Below are 16,162 nucleotides of genomic sequence, written 5' to 3'. Positions count from 1 at the left end.
AGGAGATTATTTTCGACAGAATATGGGGCAGGCTGCGCAGCATTCTATGGCGCTATGGTGGTTGCCCTCGACTACACGACCTGGCCATTATTTCATTTTTATAGATACATATTTATATATATGTTTATTTATTTATTATATACGGAGACCACCAGACCTCCTCGAAGCAACGAAAATGGTTTATTAAATACAAGATGGGAGGGCGAGAATCAACACAGTCTCACTGAAAACTCGTCAGAACGTCCTGGTTTCACGTTAATAAGAGAACATCATTACACGGTTACATAAAATAACATAATCAGCAAAGACAAACATTTATAGCCATGATTTAAACGGCACACAAGCTGCTGGTTTCAGCGTCCATAGCAACCGTGATAGCAACCATGTTATTATAAAGTATGTCCACCATTTTCACATTAAAAAATCCTAATAACTGTCCAATAGGAAAGATGCTCACAACGTCTACTAGAGCCGTAGTCGGGTTAATACAGGAGTGAATGGGCTGCTGGAGCACCCGCTCTGAACGTCAAACATCGCCGGGGATGGCATTACATTGTAGTGAATTGCCAGAGAGTATTGAACATTCAGAGAGAGCCCATGAGCGGTGTGTGTGTGTGTATGCGCTCTCTGTACGTCTGTGTGGAATCATCTCCCAAACTATCGCATCAGCCTGTTCCGTTCCGTCTTTGTTTGGCTAACGGGAGTAGTGCAGTGAAGGAGACAGAACCGAATCATTTAGATCATATTCAATACACAATTGGAAAGCCGGCGGAGCCGGGCTGGGTAAGACAGTTGAGCTAGCGCGCTAACTAGCCGGCTGGGCTACCTGCGGGCAGCGTAACAACAACAAACGCAATGCCCCCGAAGAGAGCTCCTTCAATCGAGGAGATTGATGACATCAAAAAGGCCCTCGACTTTCTGGGTGAGGAGGTCTCTGCTGTCAGGATGCAGCAGAAGAACATCCTGGACCTGGTGGAGGAGGTCAAAGTTCTGCGGCTGCAGAACACGGAGAAGGCAAAGAGGATCGACTTTCTCGAGAACCGAGTGGAGGATCTGGAGCAGTACACCCGGATTAACAACATCATTGTGACCGGGCTGCAGATAAAGCCCCGGTCATATGCGGGGGCAGTGGCGAGAGGAGACGGAGAGCAGCAGAACGAGAAGGATGCTAACTCTGTGGAGCAACAGGTGACAGCGTTCCTGCAGTCCAAAGGGATTGAGGTAAACAACACAAACATCGAAGCATGTCACCCTCTCCCCCGGAGAAACAAAACAGACAAACCGGCTGTAGTAATACGATTTACAAACAGAAAGTATAAAATGCAGTTGCTAAAGCAAGGGAGGAAACTGAAAGGCTCAGACGTTTTTCTGAATGAGCACTTAACCAAAAAAAATGCAGACATTGCAAGGAAGGCGAGATTCCTGAGGAAGCAAGGAAAAATCCAAAACACTTGGACCCAAAACTGCAAAATATTCATAAAACTGAAGGGATCTCCAGAGGAAGCCAAGGTCTTGGTCATCCGAGACATTGGGGAACTGGACAAATTCTGAGGGGGACATATCAAAGTGAGGACATGATCTAACTCAGGGTAAAAAAAAAAAAAAAAATGACACAAGGACCGGACGCTGGACACTGGACACAAGAAATGGACACTGGTCATTGGACACACGAACTGGACACTTTTGTTTATACTGAACACAAATCACACTATATGGAAGATAATATTGATCCAGAAAGTAATCTTTTTAGCAACATTAGTATCAACTGCCGTTATTACTCTGAAAATCAATACAATACAAAGATCAGAGAAGTAAAGAAGATATCAATTATTCATTTCAACATCAGAAGTCTGTATGCCAATTTCCATAAAATGAGGGAATATCTCAGTCAGTTCAACACCCCATTCAATATAATAGCCATATCAGAAACATGGATCAATGAGGAGAAGGGAGTAGACTTTGAATTAAAAGGGTATGAATTTAATTATATCAACAGAAAGAACAAAAGCGGAGGGGGTGTGGCAATATATATTGATAATAGTTTGGAATATAAAATTAATAAGAAAATGACAGTTGTTGTTGATGATTTGACTGAGCGTATAACAGTAGAAATATGTTGTGGAAAAATGAAAAATATAACGGTGAGCTGTATATATAGATCTCCTGGATCAAGCATAGAAGTTTTTAGTGACTGGATGGAAAGTATGTTCATAAAATCAACACAGAAAGACTTGTACCTCTGTGGTGATTTTAACATCGATCTATTAAGTCATAAAAAAACATAAAATGACGGACGAGTTCATTAATTCAATGTTAAGTATGGGATTGTATCCAACTATCACTAGACCAAGCAGGATCACTTCACACAGCGCCACTTTAATAGATAATACATTTACTAATGTCCTGGTTAATAACATGGAGAGTGGACTTCTACTAACAGACATCAGTGACCACCTGCCTATTTTTAATGTATATTACTGTAACTATAGCAAGAAAAAAAGTACCAAAAACTATAAATATATAAGAATGAAAACAGAAGAAACCATGAATGCACTAAACAATGACTTAATGATACAGGACTGGAATGCAGTCTATAAAGAAAATGATGTTGATAAAGCATATGAGAAATTTATTATAATATTCAACAAATCATACAATAATAATTGTCCTATAAAGAAATACAGTAATATGCATAAACATAAAAATAGTCCGTGGGTCACCAAGGGGCTACAAAATGCCTGCAAAAAGAAAAATACATTATACAGACAATTCTTAAAGCATCGAACTATAGAGGCAGAGGAAAAGTATAAAAAATATAAAAACAAATTAACTAATATTATGAGGGTATGTAAGAAAGAATATTATAACAAACTAGTGGAGAAAAATAAAAACAACATCAAGGGTTTATGGACTGTACTGAATGGCATAGTGAGAAATGGATCCAAAACTACTGATTATCCGGAGTATTTCACTGAAAATGACAAGACCATAAATAATATGGAGGATGTGGTGAATGGGTTTAACAAATTCTTTGTGAATGTGGGACCAGATTTAGCAGCTAAAATAAAAGAACCTGAGATAACACAAAGTAGAGACATAGAAGATATGGCGGAAAGAAATCCAAGTACAATTTTTCTAAGTACAGTTGATGAGGAAGAAATTAGGCAAATTGTAAGACAATGTAAAAACAAAACCTCTACAGACTGTAATGACATAGACATGTCAACAGTAAAGACAGTCATTGAAGGAGTTGTGAAGCCACTCACCCACATCTGCAACCTATCCTTTCAAAAAGGTACATTTCCAGATAAAATGAAAATTGCAAAAGTGATACCATTGTTTAAAACCGGTGATAGACACCATTTCACAAACTACAGGCCTGTTTCTTTACTCCCCCAATTCTCCAAAATACTCGAAAATACTTTTTTCAGATAGACTGGACAAATTCATTGAGAAACACAACCTCCTTACAGACAGTCAATATGGATTTAGAACAGAAAGATCAACATCGCTGGCACTGATGGAACTAATAGAGGAAATCACAAACTGTATTGACAATAAAAAAGTAGCAGTGGGAGTATTTGTGGACCTAAAAAAAGCATTCGACACCATTGATCACAGCATATTATTGGGTAAACTAGAAAAGTGTGGTGTAAGGGGAGTTGGGTGGAGCTGGCTGTCAAGCTATCTAAGCAACAGGCAACAGTTTGTACAGATAGGTGACCATAAATCTGATTACATGAACATTACATGCGGGGTTCCGCAGGGGTCCATATTAGGTCCTAAATTATTCATATTATACATCAATGACATATGCAGAGTTTCACAAGAATTGAAATTTGTTTTGTTTGCAGATGATACCAATATTTTTTGTTCCGGTGAGAATTTGCAGCAGACTTTGGAAACAATCACAACTGAAATAAATAAACTAAAAGTATGGTTTGACAAAAACAAATTATCATTAAATCTAAGCAAAACAAAGATCATGTTGTTCGGAAGACATAAGATAGACTGTAATGTAGAATTGATTATAGACAATACTAAGATAGAAAGGGTAGAAGAAATTAAATTTCTTGGTGTGATTTTAGATAATAAAGTCTGCTGGAAAACTCATGTAGCATACGTAAGAGCAAAACTGGCAAAGTGCTCGGCTATTCTTTGGAAAACAAAACACATACTTGATTGCAAATCATTGCAAACTCTTTATTACTCCTTATTTTTGCCATATCTGTTGTACTGTGTCGAAGTCTGGGGAAACAACTACAAAACCACTCTGCAGCCAATATGCACAATACAGAAAAGAGCTATAAGGACAATATACAAAACAGGATACAGAGATCACACAAACCCACTATTCATAAAATCACATATGTTGAAATTCATGGATTTGGTCAAATTTAGAACGGCGCAAATAATGTACAAAGCAAGAAATAACCTACTGCCCAAAAATATACAAGACATGTTTAATGAAAGGGAAGGGGGTTATAATCTAAGGGGAGAACTAAATTTTAAGAAACCGAAAGTCCGAACAAACATGAAAAGTATGTGCGTCTCGAGCTGTGGAGTGAATTTGTGGAACAGTCTGGGGACAGAAATAAAACAAAGTGCAAATATAAATCTGTTTAAAAAAAGGTACAAAAAATTTCTTTTACACAAGTATATGGAAGAGGAAGCATGTTAATAGAGGATGATAAGGGTTAAATTTATATAAACTGTAGAATAGCGTTGATTGATATATTGTAACTAACTTAGTATATGGTATAGAGGGTAAAGATTTAGTTATGGAGATAGCTTATATATTATATTATATTAATGATGATATGTATGTAGTATGTATTTATTTTGGTTATATAGATATTTATATAGAATATATTTTTGTAATTATATACTTATATGGATAATGATGTAGTATATATTTAATTTTGTAATTATATATTTATATAGATATTTATTAAGGTTACACATGGTATATACTTATATAGGTCTATTATGTACTGTAGTTAGGATGTATAGTTGCAAACCAAAGAGCAGATAAAAGGGGTGGGAAATTAAAATAAGTATTGTACTTCTTCCCACTTCCTTTTTCGAACAATGTGCGGTGTTTTGTTATGTCTTAGCTCTTTATTTTAATATTTTGTTTGGTTTTTTTTTTTTTTTTTTCTATCTACAATGTACAATAGTTACATACAATAGTTACATACAATTTCTTTTATTTTTATTTTTATACATGTTCGAAAATAAAATACATTCATTCATTCATTCATTCATTCATTCAATTGAGCCCCTTCTCCGTCTGCAGGAGACGTTTGGCGTCAGTCACTGACGCTAAAGTGCCCTTGCCACTAGTCGGAATTTGAAGTTCTCGGAGTGAGACTGTGTTGCACACACACACACACACACACACACACACACACACACACACACACACACACACACTTAAACATGCTAAACACACAAACTCACACACACACACACACACACACATACATGCTAAAAACACACGCACGCACGCATACACACACAGATATACACACACACACACACACATACACAGAATAACAATGGCAGTGGTGAGCATCGTCGGAAACACGAATCAGAGTCATTCATAATTTTGATTGCCAACCTGTGGTGCTACTATGCAACATGTCATTCATTGTCCTCAATCAACCCCACTTTCCTCTCCTTCACCACTGTCTTGTCCGTTAAAGCACAAACCTAACACCACTACCGGTAATGATCAAATAGCTATTATATATATATATATATATGTATATATATATATATATTTATAAAACGGGGGGCCTAAATCAAGCGATCTGATTGGTTCCCAACTGTTGTATATTGAGCGTATACACACAGCTATGACGCCCGTTCAGTTTACAGAGTTCAGTATCACTCCGCGCCTAACTCTAACTGTTGTTTATGTATATATAAAAGCGATAGCGTAGTTCACTGAAGCCTAAAAAACATGTTGATTGCTGGAGAGGGTGGAAATGTTGTAAAGCAATAGGCACACGGTCGGCAATTTAGCCTACTATCGAGTTCGAGTGAACTCGATAGAAGGCTAAATTGCCGGCGAACCGAGCTACCGTCTCTAGCCTTCTCTCTGAAGGATGCTATAGTGTGTTGCATAGCAACCGCCGCGCACTTTGCAGGCAGCCAGGAGGGACTACTTTTTTGTATTCGTTAAAAAAAATGCTTTTCCAACTTTCTCCCTTTTTCAAAATTGAGGGTGTCTATGACTTTCATTTCGCCATAATTACGTAACCGTTTTATAAAAGCAATAGATCACTTCAGTCAGTGGTATACGTTCATTATACCACAGTTAAGGGGGTCGCCGTCCCTCCGCTGTGCCCCTTAACTGTGGTATAATGACCGTGTACCACAGCCTGTCGTGATCTATTGCTTAAATATATTGTTCTGCTACCTGTGTGATGCATATGGTTCAGTACTGTATGTCTGCTCCTGCTGCAAAACAACTTTCCCCTTAGGGACAAGAAATTGTTGAACTTATATAATTATGTATGTATATATATATGTATATATATATATATATTTATATATATATATATATATGTATATATATATATATATATATTATATATATATATATATATTTAGATATATATTATATATATTTATTATTATATATTATATATATTTAGGAAAAAAAAAGAAGAATGAGTTTGGGGTATCTATGATCTACCCATTGAGCAAGATGACATGATAGAACAATGTGGAAGTGCAGTCGCTAGCAGCCTGCGCGGTGGTCCCTCCTTCAGCCCCGCGGGAAGGGAAGACTTAAACACAATACTGTGAAAATCAGGTCAGCTGCGCACCTCGATGCTCATCTCCAGGATGTGGGTGAATGTTAAGATGATGGGGGGGGGGGGGGGGTGTAAAGAACACATGACAGGGAGGCTCAAGGGAAGAAATGTGTGATACAATTACATAAATATATATGCATTGATGTTAACACACAATGCATGGATGCACACTCACATTCAAACACACACATGAATAACTACATCCATCACTTATACACAAATCCACATATTTATAGACATAGGCAAATATGGACACACGTGCACATGTGTTGGCACACACACACACTGACACAGAGTAAGATGCACACACATACAGTATGCAGACTTTGACTGGCAAAGACGCGGACACACACACAAACTACGATGAACAGACTTACATACACACACACACACACACACACATTTGTATGCGTGTGATTTTTACGCATGTAACACACACACATCCACAGACACGCACACTGGTGGACACACACACAGACACATGTACTCAGAGACTCAGAGAGATTGTCCTACTTTCAGAAATGTTTCTCATTAAACCACTTGTAAGGAGAAATGGCGCCAGAAGAGAGAGATAGAGGGAGAGAAAGAGGGAGGGAGAGAGAGAGAGAGAGAGAGAGAGAGAGAGAGAGAGAGAGAGAGAGAGAGAGAGAGAGAGAGAGAGAGAGAGAGAGAGAGAGAGAGAGAGAGAGAGCAGTTGATTTGTGATAATAATGTTTTTGTGTGTGTTTCTTTCAGGTCTACAATCAGATGCTGAAGCGCTATGCTGAGTTGGAGGACAGAATCCTACAGGAAATCTAGTATTAGGTCCGTCAATCACATCCATCACAGAGATACGTCTTCCTCTAACACCTGATTGGCGTCTGGGATTTGTAAAGCATTGTGTATTTTTTTTTGGACTAAAGTTCTGGTGATGATTGTAGGAGTTGATTTAAGGTCAGAGCTGAACTGAAATCCCTACTGGGACCCACCCATGCTCAGGATGTATAATCAATGCACTCACGGTATTGCAAGACGCTTCTGTAAAAGCGTCCATCAAATGGTATGTATAGTGTTCTGTGTGAGTCAAAACGAGAGAGGTACATGACCTTGAAAAATTGAAATATACCAGTGAGGTCATTGGCCAGGGAGTAAGAGAATGTGAACATGTATTCAGTTTGTGATTGGTTGAGTTGCTAAAGGAACAGACAATAGCGACAGAATTACAATTGCTAATTTTCAGCTTTTGCGTTTCTTTCTTATTAATTAGTGGTAGCTTTTGATATTCTCATATTTTTCTTCTTTTCACAGATTTTCATGATTGAGGCTTTAATAACCCACCAGTCGGTAACAGCTTTGTCACGCAAGTCAACCTCATAATATTTCTGTGTTCAGTTGTTGTTGCTGCCAGCTGCGATTGTGCCCGTAATTAGATTAGTAGTCTCAGTTGGTTCATCAATTAATGGGAACCTTCAGGAAGATCATGTCTGAAATAGTATTGCTTATTATTAATTACTTTCCATGTTTAAGATAAAGGCAACATTTTAATTTTTGGTCGACTGTCAATGCCTCCTGTCTCTCCTCTTGAAGGTGCTATGGATTAAATATTAAAGAAATACAATTTGAGTGTCATTTTAACCATAGAAATGTAGGGCGGGAGGGAGCAGGGAGGGAGCAGAGAGGGAGTTTGTATGTTTTGGTGTTGTTTAGTTTGTTTCAAAATGCTGCTCTCTTCAGCTCTCTTCTGATTTGGCTCCTTAAAACCCTAAATTCTTACCTGCAGCAGCTTACCTGGAGCAGCTTAAAATGCTATCCTTACTTTTTTAACTCAAAAACCAAATCACATCACAAAGACAAAATAGTTAACCTTTTACCAGTTTTAGGGTACCAACTAGGGTACCAAAGTCAGTCATAATTAAACTGATCATGTTACAACATAACATCCCATAGGATTGGTAAAAGAACCACCCCCTCCACCCCCAACACTGACGCTTCCAGTCACTGACAGTTGTTCAGTTTCAGATTTAGAAAGCTTAAATGTCTCTAGACGAGGAGGCAGAAAAACAAAACTCACATTCAAGCATAAACGCACACACTATAAACAGCACATCTACAGCAGACAGTAAAGCAGAGCAAAAGTGGAGAATCACTTTTATTGTTTTTGATTTAGATGCTGTACGAATACAAGTTCATTATCATGATTATGTGATTATAAATGTCAACAGCAGTTTTAATGTAGGAGTTCTTAAGTTTTTTTGGACTTGACCTTTAAGGGCTCGTTGACGGTTAAAGCTCAAAAGACACAGTAGTCAATAGTTGGCATTAATCTGTGTTCATTCTACTTCATTCTTGTTTGCAGATAATTCAAGAATCCTATAGTTCCTTGAGTTTTATACTGACATTCAAGTTTGACTGTCTCAAGTATACAGACAGCAGAGCACTCAACACCACCCAGGTCTGACTGCAGCCTGTTGTCTGTTCCCACCCACTCGTCTGTCTGTAGTTATTCAGCAGACGCTTTCATCGAAAGTTAGGCTTTCCACAATCAAAGCATACCAACATAATTGGAGTAGCTAAATCTTTACAAATAAAATAAAATAAAAGTAAATATTAAAATAATAACAAATTACTCTTCATTTCAACGTTATAGGAAATAATTGAATTTAGAAAGATAGCATATGAATATACAAGTCATACAGTCATCTTTGTTTTTAACAAAACTCATTTTCATTGGGTGGCTTTTGATATTTAAATTAAAGACATCAACATGCAAATAATTGTATTTCAATGAATACAAATTTAAAAAAGCAAAAGTGTTTGCTGTCAGTGTGACTTTTCTCTGGCAAGACTAACCATTGCCATAACCTCAGTGAGGATTCATTATAATTAGTCTTTTTTTTATTGATTTGATTTATTTTTCAATTAGGATGTTAAAGTAATTAATTTGGACATTTGCAGAGACATGGTGTTGGCATCCGGTCAGGATAACCAACCAATCAACTGACAGTAGTCTGTGTTGGGTGATTATAACCTGCAAGTTGATTGGTTGTCTTTTTTTCAAGTGAAGAGACAAATGTCAACTCTCAAAATCAGTCAATGTAAAGGGTTATTGTGTGTTCATTTAGGGATAATAAATTAAATTCTAACTGTATAATCTCCATCTATTTCATTTGCGTCAAATACATCTTGATAGGATCGGTAAAACAAATATATATGGTGTCTATGGTGGCTTCTTATCAATTCAATAATTGTTCTTATATTTTTTCCTGCACAAAGGAAGGTCAAAGAGACAGGTGTTTATTATGGTTAAAAAAGAGACTGTCCTTAAGATTGATGCATAATGTATTAATACAAATAATAATAATAATAGGCATAAAGTGGAGGCATAACATGGTTTTATAATGCATAAACACAGCAGTTCAGGGCCTCTTAAACCTCTCTGCAGCTTCTGTGTCCAATACTTAACATGCCAAACCACACTTTATTAAAGTCTGTGTGTGTGTGTGTGTGTGTGTGTGTGTGTGTGTGTGTGTGTGTGTGTGTGTGTGTGTGTGTGTGTGTGTGTGTGTGTGTGTGTGTGTGTGTCTAACTGACAAATCCATTTTCGTATTACGCTCATCACTCTTTTTCCAGAGCTACCTGTAACGAGGTCCATTGCCACACTCCACCTCGGTGGCTTTTACTGGGCTCCTCCAAACAAAAGATGCAGGTTGGCCATGTTGAAAGCCGGTTTGCTCCTGATGCTCCATGTTGCCATGCGAGAGATCTCTCTCTGGGGCGGCAGTAGCTCAGGAGGAAGAGCGGGTTGGTTGGTAAATGCACGATTGCTAGTTCGAACCCCGAGTGTCGAGGTGTCCCTGAGCAAGACACCTCAACCTGACTGCTCCGGTTGACTCCGCCGTTGGTGTGTGAATGTGTGGGTGAATTTTAGGCAATATTGTAACGCGCTTTGGATAAAAGCGCTATACAAATGCAGTCCATTTACCATTTACATCTCTCCCAGAGTGTGTGGAGCTGGCTGGTTTAACCCATGCACATTGATTACTCCAAGAGTTGTGCAGCCTCACCCAGCCTCAGAGTACTACTCAGGTCAGGTAAGGCCGCCTAAACCAGCCATCATCCACACACACTCCACAGTATCACACGTGTGTCGCACGCACACAGCATATCGGCATGAGGTGCATGTCAGAACAGCTCTGATCTTCAGTGGCGGTTTTTTGTTTTTACCTCTACCCTTCTATTGTCACGCTCTACCTTCTATGCTGGCTCTCTAATGCACCCTTCCTGCTCTTTCTCCTCCAATGCATCTATCCATTTATCTGCCTCTGCCGTCTCTCCTGTGTGTCTTATTGACAGTTATCTGCTCAGTCCCTCTCCCCATTCTCCTCTCTCTCTCTCTCCCACTGGTCCTTGCTCTCTGATCCTCCCTCTGTCCATCCCTCTCTCTCACTCTCTCTTTCTTCCACCTTCTCCTCTTCTGTCATTATTCTCAGCTCTATATGTTCCATAGGTTAGAAACTTCCATACAAACAACATTACCTTAATGAGTGTGTGTGTGTGTGTGTGTGTGTGTGTGTGTGTTTTCATGTGTGTTTGTTAGTTGTTCTGCCATAGGACCATAGGTTGTTTAATTGACAGTGCAGTGAGAGTGTGGACTTTGAGTGTGTGTGTGTGTGTGTGTGTGTGTGTGTGTGTGTGTGTTAGCTGCGGCAGAGAGAAAGGGGGAGGTTGGGGGGATGTAGTGTGTGAGTTCAAACGAGGAGAGTGCCACTGCAGAGACTAGTCACGTGTGTCTGTGTGTGCTTATGTGTGCAGTACCCTGAAATTACTCTGGAACACAGTCCCAGGCACACAACAATGCTAGGAGGATGGGATTCTAGTGCTGTGTGCATTGTGGGCTGCAAACAACATGCAATTTGGATACATTTGTATACACTATTTTATATAAAGGGGGTGGTGTATTAAAACACAGATGAGCGTGTATGTGTGAGTTTGTGTGGATGTATATGTGTGTGTGTGTGTGTGTGTGTGTTTGAGAGAGAGAGTCAGTACGTTTACATGCACAGCTTAATTCGATTAAAGCCATAGCTCGACTATGCTCCTCAATTGGACAACTGCAATTGTCTGCATATACATGGAGGTGAGTAAATCGATTCATTGGCCGAAGCGTGTCATGCCTGTGTATGTACCTCCTGCCTTTACACCTGCCTCCTTGTCAATTAATTAATTACATCTACACAAACTTGTTTATATGAAAATACCCCTACCTACTTAATAATTTGCTAATTTTCTTAATTTAATTAACTTTGCATGAAGATATTAAGTAATGAATAAAAAGAAGTAAAAGCAGACGCATTATGTGAGGATCCCTGTCTCATTTTATTTACTGTTAAACCCATTGGGGACCTTTTTGGAGAGTATTGATGGATCATAGATACTGTAATAGGCTGGCTCTCATGTTTTGAGAATAATAAATTCAGCTTCTACACCAAGAGAATGTTTTATCCCTCGATCCATCCATCTTCAAAATAAAACTAACTTTCTGGGGACCCATGATGCCTGTTGGGGACTGCGCCAGCCGGACACGTTGCATTGAGACCGGGTGGTTGGCAAACAGCTGGTGATCACAGTTAAGGTATTAGACCATAGTGGCTAAAGAGCACTGGCATTGTTCCATTACACAAGGCAACAATACAACAAATTAATTAGCTTGTGTTTCTGAATGCGTGGTGACGAAGAGCCAGGAACCATCAGGCCAACGCAAATGTAAGTATTTATTTCATCTTGGATCTTGGATCGTTTCTCTTGATTTTATACGATTTTGATAAAAAAGACTTACAAGAGTGCCAACATTTGCTGGGAAGTCAACACCCAGCTGATTATATTTGTTTGTATTAAAGCTTAGAAAATCATTTTTGTGTAAGGTATTTTGTTACTCTTTAAACATTAAGAATAATCAAAATTCCAAACATACCCAGTGCTTTGGGCTAGCCTGGTGCTACCAGACCATCGTACTTCATTTCATTTGTACAGAAGGTCTGGAACTGCTGTAATTGGCAAACGTTCACTCACTTGGAGGCGGGTGTCTGTTGAAGTTTAACTATTGGATCTGCCCAGTGCCACTCTGGATCTGCCATAACCAATTGCAATAGCGTTTGGTCGTGACGTTTGTCATGCGCCGGGACCGGCCGGAAACTACGTTGCGCGCATGCGCAGGCTGTGTACACAAACAAAACAAGATGAAGCGTGAAGATGTCTGTCAACGATAGCTGCAGGTTTTGTTCATCTAATTTTAGAGTTCAAGGAACAATTACAAATTCTACATTAATATTCGATAGTAAGGACAGAGCTAATGTTTGCAGTCAACTGTCGAGGCTGGGTCTTGTCATTGACAATACGTCGCTACTTCGACGTCATCGTTCTCAGCCACTTCCTCTGTTCGCTGATTGGTCACACAGAAATTTGTTCGGGCAAAATCCCACTAACAAGCCCCAGCCCCAGACTGACTACTGAAGGGAAAATGAAATTTGGGCGGAAGTAGGTGGGCGGGCGGAGCCAGGCTAGCTTTGGGCGACAGCCATCAGAAAACAGCCGAATCAGACTAGAATCTAAGAGACAGGTGTATACAGCTAGCATGTAGTTATATGTTCTTTCATTCCCTTTCAGTAATTGCTTTATTGGAAGGTTGCTATATTGGGGTGTGAACAAAAAGTTATCGTTCCATCACAATTTTATGTCAGAACTAACAATGACAAAGTTTTATTATTGAAATTCAATACTTACCTGTGAATTATTAATGACAAAGTTGACACATGCACATTTTTCACTCTGTATTGGGCTCATGGAAACACGACAGTACAATGAGCATTATTACATACTTAGCTGCTTTCACATATGGACGTGCATCCATCTATTCTCCGTAGATTCTACGGACGTGCTGTATATGTGAATGACATATCCTGACGTTGGACCTCCTGAAAAAATACTACCCCAGAGGTAGTATGTTCTCCAGAGGAAATACTAATTACCTTATATGTGAATGAGCAGTAGAATGTCGGACTTTCGCACTTCACGTTAGTGGGCGTGCCGTGTTGATGACGCTACGACGGGAACACGCCCGGGGACATGGCGGGAACAAAAAACACACCAGGAGCAGGTTGCATATATAGGAGAGGCAAGGAGACATACGACTCAAAACGAGAATGGCCTGGAAAGACAAAGAGGTTTTTCAGCTGCTTACTTTGAGGGCTGACAGTGCGGTGATCGCACATATGAAGGGCACTGCGAAAGACGCAGTAATGTACGACTGTATGGTGAAGAAGCTTGCTGAAATGGGAATTGTGAAGGGAAGGACACAACTCATCACAAAAATAAAATCCCTCAAAAAGCAGTTCACCACCGTGGTAGACCACAACAAAAAAAAAGTGGGAACGACCGCAAAACCTGCCAGTACCAGGATTTGCCAGTACCAGCATGGAGACCGTCATGCCATCACCGTCCAGCTCAGAGACATCTTCTGTCCGTACACTCTCACACGATAAGAAATAACGGTGACAAATCGCCAGTTCAGAGGCAGCTGTTCTCGTGGCATTGTAATTTAATTCAACAACGCTCATTATCCATTGTCCATCCCCGTGCTGTCTCTTACCATTAAAGACGTTCAATTAAAATATAGGCTAGGCCTACTATACGGGACGTAGACTGACTCATTTCACGGATTCCTGTACGACCAGGTTGCCTTAAACATCTGTTGCATATGTCAGGTGAAAACTAAATGTCAAGGGAAAGAGGCGGTGGTTGAAAGTTAAAAGTATTTTGATTGCTTGCTCACTCATTGCTTATAAAGGTTTGTTCATTTCCCAGTATCATTTCATTAATTTAAAAGACAGGTTTGTTCATTTTTTAAAATAAAAAAAATAATTGTTTGAAGTTGCGAGTTTTTTAAATTATTGGAAGCGAGTCGAGCTGACCTTGCCTGCTGTACCCACGGCCCAAAATAAAGAACAGCCGATACAATATCCTCAATTCAAACATGCCGTTTCATTTGGTCTCAATTGGCTATGGACGCGAACTTGGAATGAACATGCGCAACAGGGATTTCTAAAGATTACTGTACAGTGGCGGAGACTGCAGGAGCTGAATCATCACTACGGTAGAGCTAAGAAGGTTCTACGAGCGCTTCAGACCAACCTTACCAACGCGAGATGTTAAGGTATAACTTAAAGAAGAGGTTTCAAATACTGGCGCTTTTGCCCATGGTAAGGCTTATTAATCATCTCTTTCTCCGTTAATGTAGTCGTTCGCAACGCCTTTCTTCATCGTTCCTTCTATTGGTTTCTAACTGTGTTGTGGATGCAACGCAATATCTGATGTATTGCTGCAACAACAGTTAAGAAGATCTGCCCGTTCTGCTTCCATGCTGTCAAACAAACATGCGGTCAAACAAAAACAAACCAACGTGACAGCTGCCGCAATTATACTACGTATAATAATTACGCATAATTATACTATGTCCTGCCTCTTGAGAATTTAGACCCTACGTCATACCCCTTGCAAGCCCTCCCCCCCTAAGCCATCCGGAGATTCTACTGATGTCTGAGCGAAACAGATTAACGCCCACATTTCGGGCGTTAAGTGTGAATAAGTGTGAATGACCCTCACGGTCGAACCTCCTGCTCCACAAATGCGGAGAAAAGACGGAGGTCATATGTGAAAGCAGCTATTGTCACCAAAATCACAGTTTAACTAATGTTACATATTTTAACTAAGTCTTAAGAGATCTGACAAGATGTAATCTTACCAAAGAATTTGATAAAGAAAAAAATATTTTTAGGACACGTCCGCCAGCAAAATATTTTGTTTAATTTTAGAGCATGATCATGGGAAAGTACAGGCAGAAAAGTTACTAAGGTTACATTCAGTGAGACAATGGGTGAACCAGATTCTTATAGGGAAACTTTTGCATTGTGGGTAGTAAATACAAAGGAAACAAAGGTAAGTGGGAGGGACCATAGTGGAGAGTTTAGGATTGGCAGGAGAAGCCAAGTTAAACTGCAATACACCACGGTGAAGTGGATATGTCTGCAAGTCTGCAAGCAAGGCTGCGACACAGTTAAAGGAATCTGCCAAACAGTCAGTCGATTGCAATTGCCTGCTACAGTGGCAATGCAAATGCCAACTATCTTAACACCTCTCAGTCAGAGGGAGGAAGGGAGGTATCTCTAGGTACAGGGAAAATGTATACAATTTATTTTAAATTGACTAGTTATTATATAAACAAGGTTAATATAATTTGTATATAATTGTATATTATAGTTATGATTGATATTTCCACAACAGTATGTCACGCAATTGTCAAG

The 16,162-nt window shown here is 39.4% G+C and overlaps 1 protein-coding gene across 2 annotated transcripts in view; it reads left to right on the top strand.

Moving 5' to 3' along the window:
- Window positions 1-8,912, top strand: part of xylb (xylulokinase homolog (H. influenzae)) — a 50,792-nt gene extending 41,880 nt beyond the window's left edge. Inside the window, exons 19-20 of one of the 2 annotated variants that reach the window (XM_084475391.1) lie at window positions 7,563-7,631; window positions 8,115-8,912. In XM_084475391.1, the coding sequence (XP_084331517.1) occupies window positions 7,563-7,625 (63 nt within the window). In that variant the 3' untranslated portion in view covers window positions 7,626-7,631; window positions 8,115-8,912. Of the gene's footprint in view, window positions 1-7,562 lie in introns of both variants that reach the window. The other variant, XM_084475390.1, reaches the window with a different exon arrangement.
- Window positions 8,913-16,162: the final 7,250 nt, after the last annotated feature.

Source organism: Micromesistius poutassou (assembly GCF_964030765.1).
Source record: "Micromesistius poutassou genome assembly, chromosome: 11".
Lineage (NCBI taxonomy): Eukaryota > Metazoa > Chordata > Actinopteri > Gadiformes > Gadidae > Micromesistius > Micromesistius poutassou.
This window is presented reverse-complemented; position numbering and strand designations above follow the sequence as displayed.